The 11,431-nt window shown below is 37.5% G+C and overlaps 1 protein-coding gene across 2 annotated transcripts in view; it reads left to right on the top strand.

Annotated features, from left to right (window-relative positions):
• FGFR2 (fibroblast growth factor receptor 2) overlaps positions 1 to 11,431 on the top strand; it is a 113,441-nt gene that overhangs the window by 77,159 nt on the left and 24,851 nt on the right. For both annotated transcript variants that reach the window (XM_067561339.1, XM_067561338.1), the window contains exons 8-10: positions 1,041 to 1,231; positions 3,842 to 3,986; positions 6,328 to 6,524. In XM_067561339.1, the coding sequence (XP_067417440.1) occupies positions 1,041 to 1,231; positions 3,842 to 3,986; positions 6,328 to 6,524 (533 nt within the window). The remainder of the gene's footprint in view (positions 1 to 1,040; positions 1,232 to 3,841; positions 3,987 to 6,327; positions 6,525 to 11,431) is intronic.

Here is an 11,431-nt window from a genome sequence, read left to right as displayed (position 1 = left end):
TGTGGATAATTAGGAGACTTCAATTTGCAGGGCTGTCGTTATGGCAACTTTGACTTACACAGTCTTCCAGTGGAATGGTTTTAAGCTTTGCCAGAGTTCCTTGTCCACACAAAACAGCTAGTGTAGCCAGTGGAAGCTGGGAAGCTGATCCTGTGCCACAGAAGTCAATGAGAACTTTGCCATTGGCTCCAGGGGTTGCACGACCAAGCTTTATGCACACAAAGAATGCAGAAGCAGACTCAAAGAGTGAAATCCTCCCCCTGCGGCAATCAGTGGAAAAACTCCCATTGACATCAATGCAACCAGGATTTCATCCCAACTCTTTACGTATCTTGACAACAGCTTTCCATTAGTGACAGGAGCATATTGACTCCTCAAGTCATTTCATAAACTGTAGAAGTAATAATTAACTGATAGTAAGCCCATCGTGGTTTTGCAGATAATTCCATATTTCCCTATGTCAGACTTAACAATAGAAAGCAACTTTGGTATTTCTGACTCTGTAGTTGTTCACTGTGTTTCAAAAGCCAGCTCAATTTTTGGTCATCTTATACCAAGAGTTTGATGCCTAAGCAGCTGTTTTAGTGATGCCTATAATAACTTTGTTCATTTTAGGGTAATGATTATTTAATTTTATAAAGTGATGAAACTGCATTTTTTCCCTGGTTTTATATTAAGTAGAATAAATAAAAACTCAAAAGAACTTGGTTATGCTGAACTTTAAAGATAAACTTATTTTCCTTATTCTATAGGCGGACCAACCTCGAAAAAGTGTATATTTTGAGTATGCAGCTTCTTTTCCCCCCTCCCCTCCCTTCTAAATGCGTAGTCTTTGTACTACAAGTGTAGTGCTCAAGTGATCTCCTTTGAAGTGTAGTTTTTGTTATACATTTTGGCTGCAGTGTTATTTCAGAGGAGTCAGCCAACAGGCTTACAGGCCTTTCTGGCTTGAGTTCACTAACTGTGTTCTTGGCAGCACTGCTTATTTATTTATGCATCTTTATTTTTCTCTCTCCCACTCACCCTCCCCATCCCAACAGAACGATCACCACACAGGCCTATTCTCCAAGCTGGCCTTCCAGCAAATGCCTCCACGGTAGTAGGGGGTGATGTGGAGTTTGTTTGTAAAGTGTACAGTGATGCTCAGCCTCACATTCAGTGGATAAAACATATAGAGAAGAATGGCAGTAAATACGGGCCAGATGGATTACCATATCTTCAAGTTTTAAAGGTGAGGCTTTTTGGCACATTAAGTTGGTTATTTGGAGCAAGAAATATAGAATGTGTGAACCCAAGAGTTTTGAGATCTGGTCTTCTGTTTTCAAACTGATTAGCTTTTTTTAAAAAAAGTCTATTTTATCTTACAAATACAATATTATGCTGAAATTTGCTAGTCTAAATGCTAATTGTGCTAGCTTATGGAAATTTTATTGCTCTTCCATGGTTTCTTAAATCTGTTTATCTCTAACATAATTTATGCATGTTTTATTCAAAGAAGTAAAAAGCCACTAAAAGAACATCAATTATATTTATTTATTTGTAGAGAGCATCCAAAGCAAACCAAAGAGAATCTACTCTGTCTTGCACATTTTTTAGCCTCTTTATTTCAAAGGCTTCGTACTAATGGTGAGATCTGCTGCCAACAACTGTTGGCAGTGTTGGGTTCTCTGGATGCGGAGTCTGCAGAGATGTCTATTTTTCACCAACTTGATGTGGCATATCAGTGGCACAAGGTTATTCTTCTTGGCAGGCATTCTGAGGAAGTTCGTTTAAGGAAATTCTCTGTTATGAAGTTTTCCACACTGGTTGGTGGTGCTAAGAATCCAACTAGTTGGTGTCCAGACTGGTCAATTATATACCATGATATTCCATTCAGCTAGTATGCCAGCTTTGGTGCTCGTTTTCTCATTCTCTTAACAACTCTTCTTATTTATACTATTATACTATACTTATACTATATTAACTATACTTCTAATTAAAAAACCCCAAAACAAAAACCATGTTTTGACACTAGTGTTTACACTAAATGGAAGGTATATTCTCATGGAGTGTTGGTGGTGGGACCATAAACAGAGTAATGTCCATATTGGGCAGTAGTTACATTGTTCTCCTATGTTATTGGTCTATTCTAGCATTCGGGGATAAATAGTTCCAATGCTGAAGTGCTGACGCTGTACAATGTGACAGAGGCGGACGCTGGAGAATATATTTGTAAGGTCTCCAATTATATAGGGGAGGCCAACCAGTCTGCCTGGCTCACTGTTACAAAAAAAGGTAACAAAGTTTTTTAAAGAAAACTGGATGTAGAAGCTGAAAAAAATGGTGCTTTGGGAGACTGCAGGCAGCTTGTAGGTTAACTCTTTGGCCTTGGTATATTTATAATCCTCTTTTGGTGATGCAACTGGTATTACACCAGCAGCCATGGAAAAATTCTCACAATAGTCTCTGTCTGTGCTGTGTGTTTTCTGAAGTTGATTTATCTTAACCAATTTTATTCTCCCTTGTATTTGATGTCTGTCTCTGCATTCAGGTTTGTTCTTAATGCTGCATATTTCATCATAAAAATACAGAGTATTCTTACATAACATTATCTAATTTTTGCTGTAGCAAATATATAAAATTTACATATGTACATACCAAGACACGTTAGCACAATATTTTGTAATTTGTGATCGTCTACATTACATGCACATAAAACTGGATGTGATTGATTTTTTCCATTACTTGGTTTAAAAAATAACTATAATTTAAAACACAAAGGCTGGCAACAGCATATTTACAACTTCTATCTGAAATGATTGGAAAAAAAATGATGGATAAGATTTTGCTCAGTCTCTCATTTATTTCAATGTCATTTCCTTTTTGTTTTAAAGTTGTGTTCTCTATATGTCTGACTTAGTTTCTACTAGAAGCCAGTGCAGTGCAATGCCCCCGTTGAACAGTTTGTAGAGCTAAAGGTCTCTGCTTCTGAATTAATTCTATGTATAAAAGTATGGATAATGGATTACACAAAGGATAACTTGAGACATGATCAGTGCTGTCAACCTAGAGCTTTCAAAAATCATGATTCAGGCATCAAAAATCATGACATTTGTTTCATGTTCTGAGATTTTTATATATATATTTGGGTTCTTTTTGTTTGTCTCCTTATTTTTGAACCATTAGGGCTATCTAGCTTTTATCCATTACCATGGGGGCTAGTGACATAACATTTAATTTTTTTTAAAAAAGCAGAAATTCTCACATAATAGCGTGATTCTTGGAGATGAGGTTTTCAGAAAAACACATCGTGAGGCTTCTGAGGAAACTGAATATTGGGAGAGTTGGCAGCACTACACAATATGTCATATTTAAATACAACACAGTGGATAAGGAACTCTCATGGCCATATTTTGCCCAAGATGGTGAACACGTTGTTTTTGTATCTGAGGTCAGAATATGCCTCTTAGGTTTCATCTCTTCATCTCTTAATAGGGCGTTATTCTCTCTGGTAGCTTTGTCCTGCTTTGTTTTCTGTATGTTTTTCTTTCAATGTACTTTTATTCTTTAAAAAAAGGAAAGAAAACTAAGTACTGTGGGTTAATTTTTCCATGTCATTTGATTGCATGCATGTTTAGGTGGTGAGTTTAGGTTTGGTGAAGGGTGTTGATTACTCTCTGAGGTGAGCTGGGACCTGTTGGTAAACACCTTTTGGATGAGGGATTTGTGGATGGGGAAGGAACTTCGGATCTGCACACCACCGACTTCACAAAGTGCAAAGCTCTATGGTTCCATAGCCCTGTCCACAAGAATTCTCACAATGTCTAGCTTTTCTCTTGCTTCCCTTTTTTTTTCTCCCTAGGCCGCCGGTGTTAACACCACGGACAAAGAAATTGAGGTTCTCTATATACGGAATGTAACTTTTGAGGATGCTGGGGAGTATACATGCTTGGCGGGTAATTCTATTGGGATATCCTTTCACACTGCATGGTTGACAGTTCTGCCAGGTATACACTGCTCTCTTTCAGTGGTTTTTCCTCTTTATTTTCTTTGTTGATTGCTGCAGAATTAGCACAGCTTCTGTCTCAGAAATGGGGGCTTTTAACATCCTCAAAATTCTTAGTTATGATTTTTTTTAAAGAAAGTTGCCTTTTTAAATCTGTGAATATCTTACAAAACTGCACTTCATCTGCAGCTATAAAAAAAAAAAAAAAAGCAAAAGACAAATTGAACCACGATCAGGCTTAATTTACGCTCTTTATGCGCATCAAAAATTCATCAGAAATTTGAAGGAAATGTATCTCCTTGGCGCTTAGTGAGATACTGAGAATCAACTTATTAATCATCGCAAACTTTTCCCAAAAGAGGAAATTCAAAATTACCTTGGTAATTTTGAAATTAATTTGGCCTTTATAAAGTAATGTTTCATCAAAATCTCTAAGCCAATTAATACGATTGGGTTCACTTTTACATATAGACTGAGTCTCTTGTGACAATCATTAGGTTTAATTTTCAAGCCTGCAAAATGTATACAGAAGCAGTGTATTACATACCTTGGGAGTCGGCTCTGTGCAACTTTCAACAGTGCATGTTTTAAGAGAATGAATAGTGAATTTGCTTTTACTGCAATGCATGTCTTGGCATGCTGGAATTGATGTTTTTTCTTAGGAGAAACAAACATCAATGTGCTTTATTGCCTAATAATGGTTAGCTGTCAGAAAATGTAACCTTTTAGTTTATTTCTATGCTAGTCAAACTTTCTTATGTATAACTGTTAGCTATAATGTAACTGCCTTGATGTTACCTTTGGGATAACTTGAACTATCTGAGGTTTGCTGGGCCATTATGTACTACAACATTAATTAATTCTTAATCCTAAGAAAAAGGTAAAGTACTTGCATGTGTGTCTTGCATAATTGTGTAGTTGAGGTTGTTCTACATGAGTGAAATGTTCTCAACATCCACTGGCCATTTCTTCTTTATTATTAAAATGCATTGGACAAAACAGTTCTATTATATCTCACTCTCCTCTTGCCCAGTGAACTGATGTCTGCATGGTTCATTTATCACTAAACAGTCAGACAGTGCTTAGGTTTAGCTTGCTTCTACTAGCATTTTACAAGTGACTCACTAGCATCTTTTAACCAATTTGCTTGAATGAAATATGACATTAACTGAAGATGAGGTACAAGAAAATGAAAACTTGGATGTGCTCTGCTTGCAATGTGACCACTGATTGCTATGGAATGCTTCCTTTTGGGATGCAAATTCCAGATAAAGGCTTAGGCAAAGATGAACTTAGAATATTTGCATATATAACCGGCTTGAGGATAACTTCAAAATGGTTTCAGTAATAATAGCAGCTACTCGCGCGTGCATACACACACATACAATCAGAATAAGAATCTTATTGACCAGTAACCACTGATGAGGTTAAAAAAAATTGCAGTGTTAGCATGAAAACTATTATGTAGGTCTGATTGAAGGAGAATCATTAAATGCATAGAAAGCGATTCAGTCATCATGTTTATTTATTCTTTTTAGTCTGAGGCTGGGCTCTTCAAAGGAGTCTGTGGGAGTTAGGTACCCAACTCAAATAGAAATTAAGCAGGAACTGGGCATATAATTCACTTCAACTCATTTAAAAATCCTTGCCTGAGTTAAGAAGCACACTTATTGTAGGGGCTGATGTATCCTGCATTCCTCGTGCATTTAAAGTTCCCAGTGGAAATCTTGGATGTGCAAGCAATGCAGGCTCATGTCCAGAGTCATTCTGTTTAGGAGTTTATAGGGCTTTCTTTTAGCCTAGGTAAACGAATGAGTGTTTGTCTCTAAACGTGCATTCAGCAAAATTAAATTTAGCAAAGTTAAATACAATGCTCTCGTAAATTATTTTGATTTACATCTGTAATTTGCTGCTATCAAAAAATTGCCTTAACCATTTATTCCTGCTGAGCAAATTATGTGCCTATTTTCTCCTCCTTGAGGAGCTTGATTTGAAGGTCAGAACCTTAAAACAAACTGAGATATAGTTTTAATCTTTAGCACTGAATTCATAATGGAACAATATAAGTTATCACAACAACTGTATGTGTGTGCAGGTACACACACACACATACACTTCAAAATTGCCTTGAACCAGCAAGCTGGAAAGGGAGATCAGTGTACTGGTTATGAGATGTTCTAAACAAATCTTTGAAGATCTACGCTACAGTATTCTGTATTTCATGAAGTCACTGCATGAAGTCCCCGTGTAATTTATTGTTGTTCCAGTTCTGTACTGATATATATTAGTGCTATATGCTAACTCTGTGGCATAATTGTTCCTCCTCCAAACTTGCAACCTAGCTCCTGAAGAAAAAAAAGAGTATCCGACATCCCCAGACTACCTGGAGATAGCCATTTACTGCATAGGGGTCTTCTTAATTGCCTGTATGGTGCTGACAGTCATCCTGTGTCGCATGAAGAATACCACCAAGAAGCCGGACTTCAGCAGCCAGCCTGCTGTGCACAAGCTGACTAAGCGCATTCCTCTGCGCAGACAGGTAACAGAAAGTAGATAAAGAGTTTTAAAAACTTTTACCAAAAAAAAAAAAAAAGAGAGCCATGAAATCAATTTGTAAGATCAGAGTTTTGATGTAGACTCAAATCAGTTGTAAACAAAACTGCCATAGAAGAGTTGGTTTCAGTGCCTAAAATCTTAGGAAGCCAGAATATGGAGAGCCTCATCCTAAATGTAGAGTATATGCCTCAAGAGAAGAAGAAAGCAGGATGGTGGATAGGAGACGGGACGTTAAGAATGAAGCCTGCTCTATATAGCAATCCACAGGGAAAAATGTATTTGATGCAATTAGGGCCTGATATACTCTTGTTGAAGTCAGTGGAAAATTTCCAATTGGCTTCAATGGGTTTCACAACAGATCCCTATTTAATTTTATTTATAGTTTTGTTTCTAAGGTACCAATCATTATAGTAACTAGGTACCAGACAGAAAGAGGAAATTTTTAGGAAGCATTTCCAGAGACTGAGCGGAAAGGAATTTCATTAAAACTTACTGCTAAACAAACACCCAGAAACAGCTTCAGAAACACAGAAGAGTGTAATCAAATAGAAGTAGGGGAGAGATTAAATAAATTCCCAAAGGCAGTCTGATTAAGATGCAGATGCATTTGGAACCTGGCCGTAAGGAAAAACAAATACCAAATTCGAAACATACATCATAAAAAAGTTACGTGAAACATTGTTGCATCTATAAAAGGCAAACTTTGACTCATCATTGGCAATAAAAGTCTCTGGAGAGGGCAGTACCAGGAACTACAAACCAGTCGAGCAAGTAATAGGCTTTTGGCTTTGTCATGGGCTCATCACTTGCCAAACCAGCAAGATTCCCACATACTATCCTCTTTTGAAAGATCTTTTTCTTTGAGGTTGTATTTTTTAATATGTTTTGATTTTCTTGCTATAGGTCTTCAGAAGAAATGGGCCAAAGCCCCAAAAATTCACCCCCAGATTTCCAGTGCCTCAGGATTCAGAGGTGTCTGGATTTCGGGGTTTGCTTCATTGCAAAAAATATAGGGGCCATCTGCAAAATTTGGATTCACTGGTTTCTAATGTTCAAAGGTGTTTGGATTTGGCCCATCTTTAGTTCAGGCCCATCTCTAAGATTAAAATTACCATTGTTTTTGCAGCCTGTTCAGAATATTATATCATTTGTAATAATGTGTGTCCCTCAAAAAGTTTGGTTTTTCAGTATGGATAAGTATACACAAGTTTAAATGCCTTTGTGGGAATGAGCCTTGAAATTTCATAAGCTATACTTTTTTTGTTTTGTTTTTTGTTTTTGCTGGATTTCTAATTCTTCTGGGTTAGAAGCACTGTGAGAAGAACCTTTATTGCTATATTTTAGACCTCTGATCCTGAACACAGGAAGTGCAGAGGTTCATAGAATCTGAACAGGGAGCGAAAATACCCAAACTTTTTCAAACCTTAAATAGGTTTGGTTTGTCTTATGGTCAAAGATTTATGTCAGTGCTTATTTTATTTGAATCTTTTTGCCCATCACTAATCATTGTAATTCTCTTTCTAAACTTGCTTGCATTTGCATCTGATTGTTAGTTAGGAGAGCAAAAGTTTGGTGTGACTCCCAGAACTCTGCCAGTTAAGGCCGTGGGACTTCGTTGATTTGTCAGAAATAGCCATGACATGTCTCTGCTCACCACAGAGATATATATTAAAAAAATTCTATGTCAATTGTTCTTCACAAAGAAGGCCTTTTAAACATAGCCTGCTTCTCCAGAGAAGGAGATGTGTATCAGCTCCTATGATAAAAGACATTTATTGGACTGTGGCCTGAATGACAAGAATTGAACTGAAATGAAGAAATGTTGATGACAGAGAAAATGCCATAGGAATCCTCTGCGTGCCTTCACTGTCACCAGCCGTGCTTAAGGCTCATTGTGAACACAACTTTTTCTGATGGAAAATACTTTGACTGGTGGTGTGTTAGGGGTCCTTTCGGTGTGTGTGTGTGGGTGTGGGTGTGGGTGTGTGTGTGTGTGTGTGTGTGTGTGTGACATCCTTTGCCAATAATTGCACTCAGTTTAATCATTTGTCATAAAGTTATGCAATGTGGAACTCCTCCAAAACCATTGTTTTCTAAAGAAAGTTTTTTAATGAGCTTTTCAAGTTAGTTTTTATGTATTTATTTCTGTTTACTGAGCAGAGATGCATTTTACTTTTAAAAGTGGGAATATTTTATTTTAAAAACAATATGTATAAAAGAGAGAACCCAGTTTTAACCCAATCACATCAATTCTGCTACACTCAGATTTTGAGTATTCATTTAACATCATTCTTATTCCAGTGCTCTCTGCTGTCATTGTTTGATGTGTTCTGAGGCTGTGTCTACACTGTGAATTAGGGATGTGATTCCCAGCTTATGTACTTGTGCTAACTCTCATCAAACTAGCATGAACATTAATAGTGGTGTAACTGCAATAGCATGGGCAGCAGTTGCAGCGGCGTGGCTTAACCGTGCTAAGTACATACCCATGGGTTTCAGTCTAAGCCCTGGTGCTGCTGCCAGTGCTACTATGGCTATTGTGTTATATACTTATGCTAACTTGATGAGAGCTAGCATGGGTATGTGTGCATGAGCTGGGAATCATACCCCTAGGTCATAGCATAGACAGAACCTCAGTATTGTAGCGGAATCTGCATTTTGTTTTGATGGTGTCAGTAATTGTTTATATTAAATTACAAAGACTGGATGAGACTAACAGTGTTAGAACACTCACTTGCCAGCAGCCATGACTGTTTTCATTTCATGCTATTGTCAGTTTCTAAGCCTATAGTAACTGTTTGTTTTCTGTACATTAAAGAAGTGGTTAGGTTTCAGAATTGATGCTGCAAATCAGGAGGGAAGAAACAGAGGGTGCTTTGTTTAAAGGGCTTGTGTTTCTGGATTAGTCAAATGGGTCTTTTCTGTTGGGTCGCTAGGTTTATGTTTTGCTGCAGCTTATTTGTGTTTCAGATCATTTTAAAAAAAAGTTTTGCAAGGACTTGGCAGTAAACCTGTATTTATCTGTTCAGTTAAATAAAAGATGCAGAATGCAGAACATTCCTTTTTGCCTTTGTGCTCTGCTATATTAGGGGGAAAAGGAACAGATTAAATCACAGAGAGGATAGGGAGGAGTTAGGATGATCAGGTAACAATGGAAGTGGTTGTGACAGGTTGATTATGTAGTTCAGAAACTCTTGAGATAGGCAATGTACCCAGGTCACTCACTGCATATCACTGGAGTACCAGTGAAATGAAGATGTGCGGTAGTGAATTCTTCATATGTTATAGTTCTCTACTGATGGGTCAGATTCCCAGGGAGCTGATTTGGGCATGGGAATGAAATTGGCAAAGAAGAGGAAATAGTATGACTGTGAGGTCAGAAGAGGTTTGTTGCTGAGTGCTGTGTGGTTTGGTTTAGAGGCCTTATAATTCTACCATTTAGTCTGAATTTCCACTACATTTTATCCTTCTACATATGTAAGATTATTTTTTCCTACCAAAATTCAGTTCTTTACACATTCCAGAGAAGCTATAGGGTCACAATGAAGTTAATCAGAAAAAATATCTTCCTCCCCTCTCCCCCTGTCCTGATCTCACTGTATTCTGGGATCTTCTTTTTCAACAGGAACTGCCTATGAGCCCTATGCTGTTACTCAGCTACAGTAAATCAGGTCTAATGTCCCACTGATGTGTGTCAATGGCATTCTGTGTGGGAGTAACTATTCACAAGGATGGGAGGTGAACTGCTTAGGGGACTGAGTATTATGACACCAGTCACAGTATAGGTCTCAAATAGTCATTTCATTGGGAAGGGGAACCAAAGTGGAATGTCAAGCAGTCAGAACTTTCATTTGTTTTGTGGAACAATTTTATGCCTTTAATATCCAATAACAAGGCTTTACTTAATTTGCGATATTGCAGATCCCGCATTATTAGGCTTTCACAGCAATGTTGACAACAATGTTGACCGTATGTGGGGCTGACCGTGGGAGCTCCCGCTATCAGCCCTGCACACAGCGGGGCTCCTGCTGTCAGCTTTTCCAAATTACCGCAGATAATAAAGATCAATTGTTACTTTTCCGCAATTTTCTATGTCTTGTCCACAACTTGGCCACAATTATTTGACAAAGATCCCGTGATTCAAGTAGGGCCTTACCAATAACATAAAAATATTGAATTTTTTTAAAAATAAAATAGATGACACTGAACTTTAGCATTCTGGACAGAAGGGTCCCATAGCTAGTGACTTGTCAGGGTTACAAACATACTAATGGATAAGTAGGAATGCTATCATGACTCGCAAATTTTCCAAGTACTGATCATAGTAATATATCAGAAAGAAATATTTTCAGTCCCTCTTCTTTCTGTAAAATGTCCTCCCTTCTCAATACACAGAGATGTGTTTTAAATATATGTAAATTGATTTGATGAGAATATCATCTGGTTTAGAAGTAGGCTGTTGAGTCTAAAACTATGGAGATATACCAAATGTATTTGTAGTGCGCGAAAGGATAAATAGGTTAATTGATTTGCGGGAACACTGAGTTCACCAGATGGAATAACATCATTCAGAATGATGGGATTTGACAGGATTAAAAAGAAGAAATGAGAGAGAGAAAAACATCATTCGGATTAGGAAGTTAAGCTTGGAGGTTCATGGAGGATAGCTGAAGTCCCAGAGGACTAGAGAAGGTCAGACATAGGACTTATCTTTGTAAAGGGTAACAAAGAGAATCCAGAGAATTCTAGACCAGGCAGCCTAACTGCAATACCTGGAAAGACACTGGAACAAGCACTTCATAATATAGGATTAGAATTCAAAACCAGTTTGACAAATTGGGGAATTGGTCTGAAATCAACAAGATGAAATTCAATAAAGACAAGGGCAAA

This window comes from Emydura macquarii, unplaced genomic scaffold (genome assembly GCF_026122565.2).
Source record: "Emydura macquarii macquarii isolate MOO-44397 ecotype Brisbane River unplaced genomic scaffold, CSIRO-AGI_Emac_v2 contig_2372, whole genome shotgun sequence".
Classification (NCBI taxonomy): Eukaryota; Metazoa; Chordata; order Testudines; family Chelidae; genus Emydura; species Emydura macquarii.
The sequence above is the reverse complement of the archived record's forward strand: the minus strand, read 5'-3'. Positions and strand labels throughout refer to the sequence as shown.